Source organism: Saccoglossus kowalevskii, chromosome 10, assembly GCF_978046115.1.
Source record: "Saccoglossus kowalevskii chromosome 10, keSacKowa6.1, whole genome shotgun sequence".
NCBI lineage: Eukaryota > Metazoa > Hemichordata > Enteropneusta > Harrimaniidae > Saccoglossus > Saccoglossus kowalevskii.
In genome coordinates, this window is record NC_140650.1 from 26,155,815 (window position 1) to 26,175,260 (window position 19,446).

At 34.7% G+C, this 19,446-nt stretch overlaps 1 protein-coding gene across 1 annotated transcript; it reads right to left on the reverse strand.

The window, feature by feature from the left end:
• On the reverse strand, positions 1–19,301 carry LOC100368978 (putative ATP-dependent RNA helicase DDX56). Its single transcript, XM_085504432.1, has 13 exons — positions 19,185–19,301; positions 17,558–17,719; positions 17,066–17,146; positions 11,045–11,118; positions 10,114–10,375; positions 9,577–9,746; positions 9,092–9,337; positions 6,342–6,470; positions 5,531–5,625; positions 3,182–3,255; positions 1,604–1,799; positions 1,262–1,374; positions 1–729 (listed from the first exon to the last, which is right to left on the reverse strand). The coding sequence occupies exons 1-13, from the start codon at positions 19,248–19,250 to the stop codon at positions 676–678; spliced, it is 1,722 nt and encodes a 573-aa protein (XP_085360558.1). The 5' UTR covers positions 19,251–19,301; the 3' UTR covers positions 1–675.
• Between the last annotated feature and the right edge of the window lie 145 nt (positions 19,302–19,446).

Genomic DNA, 19,446 nt, shown 5'->3' on the forward strand with positions numbered 1-19,446 from the left:
TTTCACCTAATATCATAGTGCAACTTTACTTGACCTGAATAACTCAGTTATTTGTTTTATTTACATGCAATTTCAATACTTACAGCAGACGGACCTATTTTATTCCGAATCAAATTTTGATACAAAGTGGAACATTGTAGATTTCATTAAACATTCATGTATTCTAATTCATATACATTGGTTTGCATCAAAACTGAAACATAATATAATGGCACATTTGAACAAATACGTCTGTGATGCAAATGTGTTATAAGGGATGGTATTTGGTCTGTTGTAGTGCGTCAAAAGTACTTTTTATTAAAGAGATTTGCTATATTCTAATGACAAACTACTTAACAACCAAAGGGTTGTTCATTGTTCATCATTATTTTGTTTATTAAGTTGCTGGAGCGCTTGACTTTATATATAAAAAAATAGTGTATTGTATATCACCCAAAAAAGTGGTAGCTATGCACCAACTTTTCAGTTGTTTTTATGAACTCCAATAACCAGTCTTACAATGGTATTATCAGTAGACATGTTCGAAAATAGTAAGGATGAAAAAAAAATCTTCTGAGGTCTGGTGACGCGAATGTCTTGTAGCCATGGTAACACATACATAAGGACAAGGAAGTACTTGTATACCAAATACGGAGGAATTTTATTCTATTTTGAGGTGATCGTAAATCAAAATTACTATTTAGACTTTTTGAATTTAAAACTCTTCAGAGGATCTTCTTGTTTTCTTTTCTGTAAAATGAGAAGCAGAACACATGCATTAATCAAAATAACCTTATCATCGTCAACATTTTTTAAACGACCACAAATTTTCCCGCTAAAAATTTGGGTGTAATATTTTCGCCAATTTTTATAAATTTTTTAAATAATTTTGAACGAAATGGTCAAAATTTCCCATTGTTATATGTATCGACCATTTTTGGGGGAAAACCTGTGAAATTATGCAGGTTTATTTTATGAAAATGAAATCTTCTATGAGAACAGTTATGCAACCTCAAACATTGAAAATTATTTCTAGCATTTCGTCAGAAATCTCAAGAATAACTGCCATTATGATAAGTGGTGTAATCCCTTTTTCAAACTACATTAAAGCTAGGGAGTCGTCACCTGTGCATGCGTCAGATGGCCATAGTGTGTCATTGTTTACAAACAAACGTCTACGCATGAGCCTTTGCATTTTTAGCACGTGTTGTTATCGTCGCTTGGGATTCAATTCCCGCGCATGTGCAGGTGACAACCCTCCCGCTGTAACACAATCACATACCACTGCTTTCAGCGCATTTTGTTTCTTCTTGCTGTGCATTTCAACAGGAACATTTCTTCTCCTTTTTGCCTTGTGGTACTTTTTAGGCATCAATTGTTTTAATGTATCCGGTACTGCAATTTAAAGAATAAATAAAATGTGTGATATTATATGTTAAAGACGCTGCAAAAGATTCAGCAATCAACATAAACAAAACGTTCAAATACTTACATTTCAATTTCCATAAATCCACTAAGCAATTATTTGAGCATAAACTGTTGCAAAATGTTAGGCAGCATTGGCAGCCATTTTGTTTCTATCCCAAACCACGACTTGTCAAAATGTTACTATATTTATAATCACCTAAATAATCTGGAACGTGTCTCAAATGTGATTGAACTTTTGCCGGGTGCAGCACTTTGTCATGCCGAAGCAATTGCAGATCTCGTGGATTGTCTTCAAAGTATGTTTTCAACTTCTGAGAGTTCATAATTTCATTTTTGATTTCTTGTAGTCTGGCTTCCTTTACAGCTACCTTGGTAACCGCTCTCATGGCATCCTATTGAATGGAGTAAACACATTACGGGTCGATAAACACATGCCAGTAACAATTGATATAACAACCAATACACAGTGGTGCAATCAGTAGCACAAAATGTTTTTGAATATTTCCGCCATTTGTGTTAAGTCAGAAAGTTGTCGCCTGTAAAAAAAACGAATTGTTCGATAGACAAGCCAAGCCATGCATGGCACAGTCCCCGTTAGTTATCAAATTTAAGATATATAGTTTTGTTTATAGTAATATAGCTGGAATATAACCATGTCAGGAATATGATTTTTTTATTATTAAAATGATTGAAATTTGTATCTGATCGTCAAACAAGTACTTGTTCATATTGAGAGATATTGCTCTGGAACAGCATTCAAAATCAGCCATTTTGAATACATGTATGTACAACGAATATATAAAATTTGAATATAATCAGTCAAAGGTCTAGAACCCCAATCATTAAAGCAAAATGGCCGTCAGTCAGCCATTTTAAATCCAATCTGAAAAATAAAATGACGTGCATCAGGAACCCGTAATGTCTAATATATGTACCAAGTTTGAACAAAATCCATCCATAAATGCCAGAAATCCTTGATATTTGGTGATTTTTTTAGCACAAAAATGACCACCATTCGGCCATTTTAAATAGGATCGTCAAACCAATATATCTGTCTATCTATGACATGATGTATAATGAATATTCAAAATTTTAACATAATCAGTGAAAGCAAGTCAGAGATATGGCACAAGAACCACATTAAAACAAAATTGCCGCCAGTTGGCCATTTTGAATCTTATCTGAAAAAACAAAATTATTTGCATCAAGGTCCCATAATGTCTAATGTATATACCAAGTTTGAACAAAATCCATCTGTAAACAGCCGAGAAATGCTTGATTTTTAGGATTTTTTAGCACAAAAATGGCCGCCATTCGGCCATCTTGAATCAGATAGTGAAACAAATTGACGTGCATATGTATCATGTATGATGTGTGTGTGAAGTTTGATTGTGATTGGTCCAGGCATTTCTAAGATACAGGTCCGGATGCACACACGCACAGACACACGGAGGTCAAAACATAAGTCCCCGTTTTCGGACTGTGTCCGAACGGGGACTAAAAAAATACCTGGTATGCTTGTGAATGCACCCAAGGTGTTTCTTTGTTTTGTTTTGTGTATGTTCTGGAATTTTGTGGATTGTGACTGTAAAGTTGGGATTTGTGTTTAATGTCATTCCTACCAAGACATAAAAAAAAATCTTCAGTGTCTTTCACGTTGAAAGAGAGTCAATAAACTTTTCATCTGATAATCATTACAATCAAATTCACTGTAGAGAGTAGGTGAGAATAAAAATTGTGAAGAAATATTACATCATTTTGTTGGAATTCTCACCTTTGCTCTGTACCTAAATCCCTCGATTTCTTCCATTTTAAACTGGTACGGTTTAACAGCAGGTACTTCATCATCTGTAGGATAGAAAGAAGAACAGAAAATAAATATGTACTGTTCTGAGTTGAAATTACTGGTAGTCTATCTCAATGTTTAGCACAAGTTATATGTACATGTAGATATACATCTACGTCTAACATTCATCACATGTGTGTCAACATGGGACTGTTTTCAAGAGTAACTGACATGGATACAATAAAATAACTAAATGGCTGCCAGTTGGCCATTGTTGTTGAAATCTCATGATCATAATACAAATTTTGATTGTAATCACCTAGTCCTTTTTTTGGGACATGTTTGAAGACTGATTTTATGACTTTGTGCAAAATAGTTGAACAAAAATGGCCAACTTGTGGCCATTTTGATTTTATTCATGGGCATGCCGAGATGAACAGGGTGACTTCATTCAAACTTTGTATCATGATCATGCATATTGGGTTACAGGTGCACATAATATTTTTCGTCACAAGATTCAAACTAAAATGGCCGACTGGCCACCATTTTGTTTTTGTGTATTTGTCCATGTGTATTCCTCACTAATATATTGCCTGACTCAGGTGAAAGTTTACACGTAAGTATGATACTCGTAGGTAATATAGATTGTATTGTTTTGTGTGACTTGATCAAATTTGTTGAAGTGACAATCATTTTGACTAAAATTCTAAAATCGCAATCTGTGAATGTGTCAGTAATCATTTCTCACAAATGAACAGGATAATACATACTGGATTACAGATGCACATCATGTTACTGTTCAAAACTCGGTACAATGATTCTACAAACTGGGTTTTGGTCGCACATTATATTTTTTTAATGCTAAGCCTATTACAGTACATTGCCACACCACTATTTAGCCAAATGTACACCAACACTTCTTGATTGCTGCTAGTGATGGAATTTGGCATCTGTTCATTGTCAATGCTTGTTATTATTATATCTATGATATGAAATCGACATGTGTCCGGACAGACGGCAACCAGTCAGCCATATTTAATCAAATGCTACTGAAAATCCATAAGAAAGTTGTCATATTTGATTTTTGCCTTAAGTTTGAATGTGATTGGTCATGTTGCTCAAGACAGACAGACAAATGAAACCAAAATTAATATTCCACAATCTCAGACTTTATTCAAATCAGGGCCTAAATTAAATACAGGTAGTACCGGTACATTTAAATTTGCAAAGATTTTATTTAAAAAAAAATTGTTTTTCACTTTATCTTACTTGTTTTTTCAAGATCTGAGAATATATTTTAGCAAAGTTGACTATATCATAATTTTTCACACCAAAATGTGGTGCAACACTGAATTTAAACATTTTTATGTATTTTGACTCAAGTGTTCAGAGGGTGAAAATACCTATCTCAAACCACTGAAATACAATGTTGTTGCTGTAAAATGTTGTTTTCATAGGAATACAATAAGCTAAACTGTAGTGTAGTAAATTCAGTGAAAGCCAAAACTACTCAAGCAATGGTTGAGATGATTTCAATAGCGCCTCCCAATAGACCACTGACAAATGAAATGAAACATTCAACCTTGTCTAAATCAAACATAGCCAAGAATCTAATTTTCCAACCCCAACTTTAGCCCCTCCCCCCCGAAAAATGCCCACGTCAAGACTAATTTACATACCGAAAGAGTTAATTGTTTCTTATGTCTTGCTACTGTAAATGTATTAATTATTCACTGCGTTTAAATTTCACTATTTTTACTGATGAATAAACTTTGCTAAATTAAATCTACGTGAACATGTAAAATAATAAAATTCATTGTTTCCTTGACAATTTCATGAAACTAAAACACAGTGAATATGCTCAAAACATCAAAATAGTGAAATTAAATGTCAGTTGAATAAATGGTTTTACAGTAATGTGTTTAAGTGATGCCTAGAATCAATGACAAATTTATCTTATGAGTAATGATGATTATTCAAATTTGCGAGACAAATTCAAAATTTATACATTATTTTTTCGTCCCATATGACTGAGCAAAATTTTTTTTCAATTTAGAAATCCATAACGCACCAATCTGGCAAGATGAAAAAAGCAACATGTAATCTTCAATTCAACTCAAACCTCCTTAAAAGGAAATAAGTCAATCCCTGGGATTACACCAGTGAATCATGGGATACTATTGCTTACAGATTATGGCAAGACATCCTTTAATTACATCAGTCTATATTTATGTTTAAATGTTTATTGTAGACCAAGTCTTACCCATTGATGTAAGATATAAATATCACAGTAAACAACGAAATTATGTGTTTTTAGAGACATGAAGTTGGACCAACCTCCTGACAGAATCATTTCTGCTTGTTGTAGCAAGTGAATTTCACTGTAATTAACAAATGAGAGAGCAGTGCCCATCTTAAAACCTCTAGCAGTCCTACAGATGAAACAGATCATGTCTTAGTTGTTTACATAAATTATAACAAAATAAACATAACACAACATTACCATGTCCAATGTGGTGCTCTTAACTACAAAAGTTAGAAAAGTAGAGAATATATCACGTTTGACGCCCTCAGTGGCAGCATCTGTAATATTTTGCACCCTTATAGGTGAAAGAGAGAACGAGCTGAGGAACTATCATTCCTGTTAAAAATATAAATATCACACTACTACTATTGAATTTCACTATTTTTACTGATGTATAAACTTTGCTAAATTAAATCCACGTGAACATGTAAAACAATAAAATTCATGAAACTAAAACACAGTGAAATTGCTCAAAACATCAAAATAGTGAAATTAAATGTCAGTGAAAATAAATGGTTTTATAGTAATGTGTTTAAGTGACGAAAATAATTCAGAATAATAATAATAATTACACAATAATAATTCTACAATATTAATTCTATAGTTTGAAAAATTCTACACTTTCTTCTATGCTATCAATAAAGAGCCATTGCTCGAAACATCTAGCTATTTTTAATAGTTATTTAGGACTACGATTACCAAATATTATCTTCTATATATCTATCATTCCTGTTGCGCCCTCATAGATGAAAGTGAGAACTAGCTGAGGAACTATCATATGAATTCTACCACATAATGTCAATAATAAATCATGAAATGCAGAGAATAATTCAACATCAGTACCTTCCAACTCTATGAATGTAGGCATCAACCGTTGGTGGAAAATCAAAGTTAAGAACATTTGAAACATTCTGGAAATCAATTCCACGAGATACACCATATTCTTTAACTTTTTTCATCATTGTCTTGGATCTGAAATATGACAGAGTAGGGAGAGATTTATCAAATTCGGGATCAAAGAATACAAGTCATTGAAAATGTGACAGTCCCCGTTAAATGTTTGAAAGTTCTCTTTGTGCTCGTCATATTAAAGCGGAGGGGCTGTCGCGAGCGTGTTCTTGAAACTTGAGTTCCAAGTGGCGTATACAACAGATTGTTTATTTACATCAAAACACGTGTTCTGTGTAGTAGTAATATGGTCAAAAATTAAAACAGCCGTTATTTGGCCATCTTTGATCTGATTATGAAACACACTGATATGTATAATGTATGTGCCAAATACGAATGAAAATGGTACATAAATTGTGGAAATATAGTAGTAAGGCCAAAAAGTCAGATGGCTGTCAATCGGCCAGCTTTGACCAGATTTTGAAACAAATTGTCATGGACATGCATCCTAACATGTATAAAGTACATGTACCGTATTTGTCTTCAATTAGGCGCCACTTTGTTACACTTTCATGTCATTGTGGCGCTTATTTGTGGTTAAATTTGAGCAACTTTGTTTCAAATGGCGCTTATTTCAAGCACTTCAAGTTCTAGTACCGGTAACTGTGTTACAAGCCATTGTTTTTGCTCCATTCTGGTGATAGATTATTGACAATATTTTACATTACAGTCTGACGCTTAGTCACTGTAGCCTTTATTTTAAATACTGAGTAAATGACCCATTTTCAGAAGTGTTTAGAAAGTTATACAAAAATTATCATTCTTTAGAAAACATTCACAGTTTGCCGTACAATCAACAGAAAAATAAAACAAACACAAATTCAACGCTTAGTAGTCAATGATCACGGTAGCAAAATCCGGTCATGCTGCATTCCACGGTTACGATTATTACTCAGTAGTAGTTATAATAACGTACAAAAAATAAAATGCAAGTAAAATTCAACTTAATTTCATCGTAAGCGAATGATTCTGGTCGCATGTAAACGCTCGGCGCGATTCGATGTCTGCCATGCTTCCTGTCTAGGACTTGACCTGGAACGCGTTTTTTGACCTGATAGGTCAAGTCGTTAATTAACCAATCAAAATGCTGGATGATGCCAACGTGATCAAATTACCATAGCTCATTTAAATAATGTATGAACGCAATGCGGAAGTGATTTGCCGATGTTTGCGATATTTTGGCTTTGATTTTGGTGGGAAAAACGGCATGATTTTCTTTTCAAATCAAGAAATTAGTTATTTTTGGAAAGTAAACTGAGCATTTAAAGAATAATTTAACACTGTTTACTGTGACAACAGCGCATTTGAAACAGAACATTTTCGCATTGTTTTAATTTTGTTTTTATGGACTTACTGCGAAATTAAAAACCACGCTGATATTTTCTACAGTAGACTAAAAAGACATGTTTCAAGAGATTATAGACCGATTTCTTAAAAATTGTTAGAAACAAAACCAATTTTTTTTACATAAAAGCCATTCGTACAGTAACAGCGAGGGACTTCCGCAATCGCGTCAATCGCTACGAACCGGTAACCGGTAGTCGATCCGCCGGTAACCGGTAGTCGATCCGCCGGCGCCCAATTCACGATCATTACGTGCCAAAATTTCAACTTTGTCTGGCGCTTAATTGAGGTGTAAAATACAAAGTTTTTGTGGCACTGGCGCCTAATTGAAGGTGGCGCTTAACTGAAGACAAATACGGTATGTGCCAAATTTGAATGAAAACTGACAGAGCACGTCCAAGATACTGCATAAAAGAACAAACAAGATGCCTGCCAGTCGGCCATCTTTGATCCAATTGCGAAATAAATCGTCATGGACATGTATCCTAACATGTATGATCTATGTACTAAAATTTGAATGAAAACTGACAAAGCATGTCCAAAATATGACATTTTCAAAAAACAAGATGGCTGCCAGTCGGCCATTTTGAATCAAATTGCTGAACCACTGCATGTGCATATGTCCCACATAAAGTACTAGGCACATGCAAAGAATGAACGGAATCGGTCCAAGGGATTCTGAGATATGACTCCGGACGGACGCACGGACAGACAGAGACCGAATTATAAGTCCCCGTTTTCGGACTTCGTATGTATTCCAACGCATATAATCCCAAAAATGTCATAATGATTTAATGACATTCACAAAGATAACATTTTTTGTTATTTTCTCTGAATAATGAAATTCATGAAAACTTTCTCTCACAAGTAAATAATAATAAGGAATAATCATAGACAGGTTATCCTTGGATGAGTACCAAGCGCATCAAAAAATCAAACATTAAAAACATGAGTTTTCAAATCTTTGTGGAAAGTTATAATAAATTGCCTGATGGATGGAATAATATATTCCAAACTGTAGACCAACATATCAAAAAGTTTATTCCCCCAAGTTTTTGGATATACCAAATACAACCAACTTTAAATCAAAATTTATAACCAGTGTATAGAAATTCAGCGACACTTTGTTATAAACTTCATTTTCAAACATACCATCACATTTCCTAATAAGGTCTGATGCAGTAACCCCCCCCCCCCCCCGCTACACACACACACACAGTACAGCAAAATTACTGCTCACTGTAACTATGGTGACAGAAGTATTGGCGATCCGCTCCGCTATAATAATATGTATTGCTCACAGCTTTTTGCCTTTTCTTTTCTTCTTCTTATTATCACTTTCATCAGCCTCAACTGTTGCATCTGGAATTTCATCCAATTCATCTAGTTTGTCATCTGGCATACTAAGAACACTCTCGTCAGAGGCGATCACAATATCATAGAATCCTTCATTAACCTGATTCACGATGTGACAGCGAGAATTTACTGGTAATTCAGAGTTCAGAACACATGATGCAATTGAGAACTGTTCCAAAAATAACTTTAATCTAGAAAAAAACAAAATATATTTGGCATACAATATTCGCTATATTTTAATGTATTTATGTAAATGACAGAGGTGCATTTACATTCAAGGTAAGTTTTATTCAAATGATCAGCCATTTTTTGGTTTATCTGTGCTTTCTACAGAAGATGGGTGACTAATAGAGCATGTGGATCATAGAAAGGAAACCAGATGTATGTAAGTGAATAATTAATTAAGAATGAAAGAAAGGCCGCTCCTTACCTGTAACACCTGTCAATCTTGTTGACAAATATAATTGTCTTTCCTCGTATTAGTTTTAATTTAATTAATGTGTAAATAAGTAAAAACTTGTCTTCTGCTTTACATTTGATATGATATTGTAATAATCGATCACTCTCAGGTAGCTGAGATTCTTGAAGTTTTAAAATCACCTGCGAACAAAAAAAATACCACCATATATAACTATCACAAATATCTATCCGCCTCCACTTTCAAAACCGGTAAATTTTACAAGCAACAAAGCCTGGCTTTATTCATGTTCAGTGAAGAAGTTCTTGGAAAACTATTATTAACTCTATAAAAATATCCTATGTGAGTAAAACAAATAAACCTATTGACTTGTTAAAAAACAACAGTACTTAACATTGATTTTAAAGTTCCCCCCATGTGTGCAACATTAATGCATACTCTCAATAGCCAAGTATACAGAGAACACAATTCTAGTCTGCTTTCCCGCAGTCACTTAATTATAGCGCCCTCTAGTGACATAAATACATTTCATTTTGTTTTTCAACTCACAGGGTTATGCAGCACAAGCTTCTTCAAGGTTTCCACTTCGTTACTTAGTGTGGCCGACATCAAAAAGGCTTGAAATATTTTGGGTAAATGTCTAAGTAATGTTTTTACATCATTCTCGTAACCAAAGGAAAATAAAAGATCAGCTTCATCAATGACAAGCATTTCCAGGGACTCCTTGAGGTATATGTTCTTGGCTTGTATATGGGCTAACACCCTGCTTGGTGTGCCTACGATGATGTCAGGCTTTTCTATCAGCAAAGGCCTACAAAAATGAAATCAAAATATTCAGATGATGGCTGTTTTATTAGTTTCAAAAGTGAAGCATCGCTTGCTATGAGTGTTTTCTTGAGGAGTCGTGGGTCACCCAAACAAAACTATTTTTCACAGGCCATCGGCTCCATGAACATGCACTGTTCATTCTTGAAGTTCAGTGGATAATTTGCATACAGATAGTTTATCTTACAACACAATCAGTGAAGAACTGCTTAGTGATTTGGTTTATGGTTTGTGAACTCTTGACAAAATGTGACATAACATTTACAGCGAAGTATTAACTGAGAAGGGCGTATTTTTTTCTCATATAAATGTAATAAATTATAAAGTACAATTGCAACAATGATAAAAATTATTATGGAAAATTCATATACCGATCATGCCCGCCTCTGAAAATATCTTGGCCTCCTATTGAAAATGGGATGGCCTAATCGAATAACAATCTCCAGACACCAATTTGAATCAGCACAGGCATTCGTTAGCAATTAGGTGTTCCTTTCATTCACGCATCCACAGTATTTGCAGGTGGTTTACTCCTCGAAACAACAACATCTCCAAGGGAGTTTTCGGAAGACATGACAGATTAAGGTAACAATCAGTGGGGAAACAAAGAACCATCTCCCAATATATAAGAAGTACTACAACTTGACTGACTTACCTTTGAGCTGATAAGTCTACTTGACCAGACACATCCACACATTTCACTTCTCTTGAACAACTACTGGTTAAACTCTATAAAAATAGAATAAATAAGAAATGATCCAATCAGTTACATACATCTGATTGGGTATAAAGTAACAAATCACACACCATTTTGCACATACACATTGTCCATTCATGTCATACCCTCAAATCTCATACCATGTTGCCCATGCCATGTCATACCCTCAAATCACATACCATGTTGCACATACACTGTAAATACCTGAATATGGTGATGAGTTGATTTGACAATGAATACACTGTACATACCTGTATATGGTGACTAGCTTGATTTGATAATGAATACACTGTACATACCTGTATATGGTGACTAGCTTGATTTGACAATGAATACATTGTACATACCTGTATATGGTGACTAGCTTGATTTGATAATGAATACACTGTACATACCTGTATATAGTGACTAGCTTGATTTGACAATGAATACACTGTACATACCTGAATATGGTGATGAGTTGATTTGACAATGAATACACTGTACATACCTGTATATGGTGACTAGCTTGATTTGATAATGAATACACTGTACATACCTGTATATAGTGACTAGCTTGATTTGACAATGAATACACTGTACATACCTGTATATGGTGACGAGTTGATTTGACAATGAATACACTGTACATACCTGTATATGGTGACTAGCTTGATTTGACAATGAACACACTGTACATACCTGTATATGGTGACTAGCTTGATTTGACAATGAATACACTGTACATACCTGTATATGGTGACTAGCTTGATTTGACAATGAATACACTGTACATACCTGTATATGGTGATGAGTTGATTTGACAATGAATACACTGTACATACCTGTATATGGTGACTAGATTGATTTGACAATGAATACACTGTACATACCTGTATATGGTGACTAGCTTGATTTGACAATGAACACACTGTACATACCTGTATATGGTGACTAGCTTGATTTGACAATGAATACACTGTATATACCTGTATATGGCGACTAGCTTGATTTGACAATGAATACACTGTACATACCTGTATATGGTGACGAGCTTGATTTGACAATGAATACACTGTACATACCTGTATATGGTGACTAGATTGATTTGACAATGAATACACTGTACATACCTGTATATGGTGACTAGCTTGATTTGACAATGAATACACTGTATATACCTGTATATGGTGACTAGCTTGATTTGACAATGAATACACTGTACATACCTGTAATATGGTGACTAGCTTGATTTGACAATGAATACACTGTACATACCTGTATATGGTGACTAGCTTGATTTGATAATGAATACACTGTATATACCTGTATATGGCGACTAGCTTGATTTGACAATGAATACACTGTACATACCTGTATATGGTGACGAGTTGATTTGACAATGAATACACTGTACATACCTGTATATGGTGACTAGATTGATTTGACAATGAATACACTGTACATACCTGTATATGGTGACCAGCTTGATTTGACAATGAATACACTGTACATACCTGTATATGGTGACTAGCTTGATTTGACAATGAATACACTGTACATACCTGTATATGGTGACTAGCTTGATTTGACAATGAATACACTGTACATACCTGTATATGGTGACTAGCTTGATTTGACAATGAATACACTACACTGTACATACCTGTATATGGTGACTAGATTGATTTGACAATGAATACACTGTACATACCTGTATATGGTGACTAGCTTGATTTGACAATGAATACACTGTACATACCTGTATATGGTGACTAGCTTGATTTGACAATGAATACACTGTACATACCTGTATATGGTGACTAGATTGATTTGACAATGAATACACTGTACATACCTGTATATGGTGACTAGCTTGATTTGACAATGAATACACTGTACATACCTGTAATATGGTGACTAGCTTGATTTGACAATGAATACACTGTACATACCTGTATATGGTGACTAGCTTGATTTGACAATGAATACACTGTATATACCTGTATATGGTGACTAGCTTGATTTGACAATGAATACACTGTACATACCTGTAATATGGTGACTAGCTTGATTTGACAATGAATACACTGTACATACCTGTATATGGTGACTAGCTTGATTTGATAATGAATACACTGTATATACCTGTATATGGCGACTAGCTTGATTTGACAATGAATACACTGTACATACCTGTATATGGTGACGAGTTGATTTGACAATGAATACACTGTACATACCTGTATATGGTGACTAGATTGATTTGACAATGAATACACTGTACATACCTGTATATGGTGACCAGCTTGATTTGACAATGAATACACTGTACATACCTGTATATGGTGACTAGCTTGATTTGACAATGAATACACTGTACATACCTGTATATGGTGACTAGCTTGATTTGACAATGAATACACTGTACATACCTGTATATGGTGACTAGCTTGATTTGACAATGAATACATTGTACATACCTGTATATGGTGACTAGCTTGATTTGACAATGAATACACTGTACATACCTGTATATGGTGACGAGTTGATTTGACAATGAATACACTGTACATACCTGTATATGGTGACTAGCTTGATTTGACAATGAATACACTGTACATACCTGTATATGGTGACTAGCTTGATTTGACAATGAATACACTGTACATACCTGTATATGGTGACTAGCTTGATTTGACAATGAATACACTGTACATACCTGTATATGGTGACTAGATTGATTTGACAATGAATACACTGTACATACCTGTGTATGGTGACTAGCTTGATTTGACAATGAATACACTGTACATACCTGTATATGGTGACTAGCTTGATTTGATAATACACTGTACATACCTGTGTATGGTGACTAGATTGATTTGACAATGAATACGCTGTACATACCTGTATATGGTGACTAGCTTGATTTGACAATGAATACACTGTACATACCTGTATATGGTGACGAGTTGATTTGACAATGAATACACTGTACATACCTGTATATGGTGACTAGATTGATTTGACAATGAATACACTGTACATACCTGTATATGGTGACCAGCTTGATTTGACAATGAATACACTGTACATACCTGTATATGGTGACTGCTTGATTTGACAATGAATACACTGTACATACCTGTATATGGTGACTAGCTTGATTTGACAATGAATACACTGTACATACCTGTATATGGTGACTAGCTTGATTTGACAATGAATACACTGTACATACCTGTATATGGTGACTAGCTTGATTTGACAATGAATACACTGTACATACCTGTATATGGTGACTAGCTTGATTTGACAATGAATACACTGTACATACCTGTATATGGTGACTAGCTTGATTTGACAATGAATACACTACACTGTACATACCTGTATATGGTGACTAGATTGATTTGACAATGAATACACTGTACATACCTGTATATGGTGACTAGCTTGATTTGATAATGAATACACTGTACATACCTGTATATGGTGACGAGTTGATTTGACAATGAATACATTGTACATACCTGTATATGGTGACTAGCTTGATTTGACAATGAATACACTGTACATACCTGTATATGGTGACGAGTTGATTTGACAATGAATACACTGTACATACCTGTATATGGTGACTAGCTTGATTTGACAATGAATACACTGTACATACCTGTATATGGTGACGAGTTGATTTGACAATGAATACATTGTACATACCTGTATATGGTGACTAGCTTGATTTGACAATGAATACACTGTACATACCTGTATATGGTGACTAGCTTGATTTGACAATGAATACACTGTACATACCTGTATATGGTGACTAGATTGATTTGACAATGAATACACTGTACATACCTGTGTATGGTGACTAGCTTGATTTGACAATGAATACACTGTACATACCTGTATATGGTGACTAGCTTGATTTGATAATACACTGTAAATACCTGTGTATGGTGACTAGATTGATTTGACAATGAATACGCTGTACATACCTGTATATGGTGACTAGCTTGATTTGACAATGAATACACTGTACATACCTGTATATGGTGACTAGCTTGATTTGACAATGAATACACTGTACATACCTGTGTATGATGACTAGATTGATTTGATAATGAATACGCTGTACATACCTGTATATGGTGACTAACTTGATTTGACAATGAATACACTGTACATACCTGTATATGGTGACTAACTTTATTTGACAATGAACACCGAAAAAACTCTAAAATTTCGACCAGTTTTAAATAGTTTGTTTTTTTGAAAGTCAAATTTTTAGACTCACGAAACTACCAAAAATTTTAAAGTGGACGAAATTTTTGAAGAAATATTGGTCGTTTTGGAATAACATGGGAAGCTTTTTGGGTTACTTAAAAAGTGGAATAAACAACAATAGTACGGACAAATTTGTTTGCAATAACGCGCGGTACGTGCTCAGCTAGAGGTCACGACCTACATGACCTAATTTAGACAAGAGTGAAATAAAAACAAGCGTGTACGACAGTGCGGACAAATTTGTTTGAAATAACGTGCGGTAAGTGTTCAGCAAGGGGTCATGACCTACATGACCTAATTTACACAAGAGTGAAAAAAAAACATAACGGCGTATAAATAAAATTTACTAATAAGTTATAGACCTTAGAAAAGATTACATTTTGGGCGATCAATGAAATTTGTAAATGTCCTATTTTACAGTAGTCTTACAGTTATTGATAGAGTGCCACTGTCATTACAGTATCTGCAGTTATTGAGTTAATAAATAAATAAATAAAACTTTTATTGTTGTGTTATTGTGCAGCAAAATATATTGCAGAAGTAATTACTGGATGTCTGTGAACCCCTCAAACCACAGTCCCTCCACAAACAGCCTGTTCGTTGAGTGTGAGGCTATTCTCACTCCCATCACGGTTACTAAAAAAGATTTTCCGTGCTGCCATCTCGTGCATTGGATATGCAGATTAGCGGAGGTCCGGGCGAATGTGTACCACTCCGTTCCAAATGTGTGAGACTGGTATTACCGGACGCTGTCTTTTGGGAAATCACTGCGGTGAAATTGTGATTTTGGCGGTGTCTACATGGGGGAAAATAAACTGCGAATAGGCCTACATCGCTTCAAAATACACAAACCGGGAAGTCAAATAAGTGTTAAAGTTGGGAGCATGCGAGCTTAGTTTTAGCTTAATTTTTGTTTTATTCCATACCGAGTGTTTAAAATGCATGGGATCTTGGCCAATGTAAAATGAACTCCGGGAAACAGACACCCCGCTCATTAAAGCTCCCTGCGGGGACATTCTGCTTACGTTCGAGAAATTTCTGTACTCGTTCTAGTAATAATCATACTGTACTCTTCAGTCGCCCACGTCTGTAAATTTGTGACTTATTTTATTTTGTTGTCGGCCTACTTGTCACACAGACACGTTTATTGTAAACACCTCACTGGGGCCCCACAGTGACACGAGTCAAGCGTCTAAGCAATCACAGAATAGGATTCATGCAATGGGGGCTGTTTTTCTCAACAACTGGCAAAAACTGTTGCGTCTGGTTTTATTCTGGATCGACCTTTTTAAGAGCAAATACAGACTGTGATTGTTATTCGAATCAACCTTTTTTCAAAAGCAAATGATGTTTTTTTATTGAACAATAGAGATAACAATAAATACGTGTGACTTAAATGTTATTTTAGTTCATGCAAATTAAGCGGAAGCAAACCTGACCTCGCTCACACTTGACGAGTACAGAAGTATAGAAACCCGTAATTTGACAGGGTTGGTACGAATTACCAAGAGCTCCGGGATATGAAAGTTTGGTCGAATTTTCAGAGTTGCAAAAACCGACATTTCTGGGCAGGGCCGAAATTTAAGAGGTCGTAAAATTAAGGAAACTCGAAAAAAACATTGCCGGGAAAATTTCTAGAACGGTCGAAATTTTAGAGTTTTTACGATGCAATGAACATACCTGTATATGGTGACTAGCTTGATTTGACAATTCCTTGGATGGTGTCAATATAAGAGCTTTTATACTTTGTTCTGTTGCTGTCTGCAAATTGAGAGAATAATATGAAATGAGCGCATGTACAGGTCAATAAACTGGTAGGAGTATGGTGCTAAATATATTTCAAATAATCTTTTTCAAATGTCAGATAAAAAATGTTGGAACAAGGAAAACAAAATAATTTGTTCCCAAGTTTGGGATTTCTACATATTACGTTGAAATATCTTATCAGAAACTGGCATTTGTGAGTGGTACCACTACAACTGAAATTTCTATCTAGACTAGAAAATATAAATTATATTTTGATTTTCGTGGGATATCACATGCCACCCACCCCAACAACAACAAGAAATTACCGGTATGTGGTTATTAGAATTCTATCAAGGTACCAATACTTTCAAATCAATCAACCAGGTAGTTCTCTATAAAATTAATTGAGAAAAATACATTGCTTACCTGTTTACTGATAAGAATTCTTTGGATAAGAGGAATGGCAAATGCTGCTGTCTTTCCTGAGCCTGTCCTAGCTCGAGCCAAGAGGTCCTTGCCTTCTAAAGCCAGTGGAATTGCACGTTCCTGTATCAGTGTTGGTTTAGCCCAGCCTAACTGTGCTATTGCCTGCAACAATGCGAGTTAAATGTAAACACAAGACTACGGTAATTTATTTCTTGAAGAGATGCTGTCATAACTGTGCATTTCGTTCCACTATTGTTCTGTTCTCTGCAATTTATACATAGTTTTTTCATTATGTTTTGTATTGTATTTTATTAGGAGTGACTATTCACCTGCAGCTGAGTGAAATAAGGGACCTTATTCCAGTATTCACCCCTGATAAATAATATTCAAAACATGTCAAAAAAAAGCCAAAAAGCATTATATATTGTAAATGCATTAAATATTCACAGGATTTTAATTTTGCTATAAGTAAAATCCACTAAATTAAATCAATGTGAACATGTGAAATAACAATGGAACTCATTGTTTCCTTGACAAATTCGTGAAATTAAAATGCAGTGAATATGCTCAAAACATCAAAATAGTGAAATTAAATATCAGTGAAAATATCCTAGCCCTATAATACCCCTCCCCCGAAAAAGAAAAGGAAAAAAATCATCTAACAAAATGGCATCAAAGATCATGTGAATGTATATCGACCCACACAAGCCACATTGTGTCAAATGCTTATTAGTTGAATGTATTGCTACTTGAATTTTATGATTCTATTGGTCGATTTAATGACTGGGTGAATAGTAGAAATAGATATGGAATTTGCCCAGCTGCAGGGTGAATATGACATTCTGATTTTATAACTAACTGCTGTCAACCAATGGAAAGTATTTTTAAAGATGCAATAAATTTAGTATTATTTTTCAATCAAGATTGTATTTTTAAGGATGCAATATTATTATTCAAATCAAACAAGATATGGCAGTAAGTTGTAACCAGAAATAAACATTAGCTGTACACATAAGTAGTAACTCATAGTTCATTATCGCAAAAAGCTATGAACATGTAAGATCAAGTCTAATATTTTTGTTGTCTTGACCAGCTCGCATGAAAATTCACATGTAAATGTTATGTATAATTATTGCTATCAATGTCGACTGTGTTTCAGTGATGTGAACATTGGGTGTTGTGAAGAGCATGACCACCACAAGCACAAGTGCAGTTACGACAGTGACGGTTCAAAATAGTTGACGCGAGTCAGCATCAATAGAAAATAAAAAATAAAATTAATTAAATAAATAAATAAAAAAATGTGATGGACCGTAGAGAAATGTTGTTGATTGTGTAGTATTTGTTACACCAGCTCCCTCTGGTAGACGGAGGCACCTGGGGTAAGTATTTTTCAAATTCAGTAGAGGCCATTGTAACGTGAGAGTATAAGAGTTCACGAACGCAAGTCTTTTTTTTTATAAATCATTCTCACGTGTCGTGTGTGTTACGTAACCAATGTGAAGAACACGTGTTTAGAAGTTTACGATAGCCACATTGTTTTTTTATCTATTAAATCGCAACACACACAAAACATAATAAATAAATACGCTGTTCTATAAATAATACAGTCTTATCTAACCCATACCTTTAACAGGCGGTCATCAAGACCCATTTCATGAAAATTCAACGAGTCTGCTTCTACTTCCGCCATTTTCAATGGTGCTAAAGTTTGGGCTTCACACTCATTTCCGTATTAGTATTTATAAGTTCGTATGAATGTTTTATTGAGTACATTACATCCTTCTAATAAATATTCTAGTATTTTTCTTTAATTTTTAAATAGAGCAACGTCCAAAAAATGCTCTACATCATTGTGGAAATTTGCAAAAGAACATAACATTCAACGA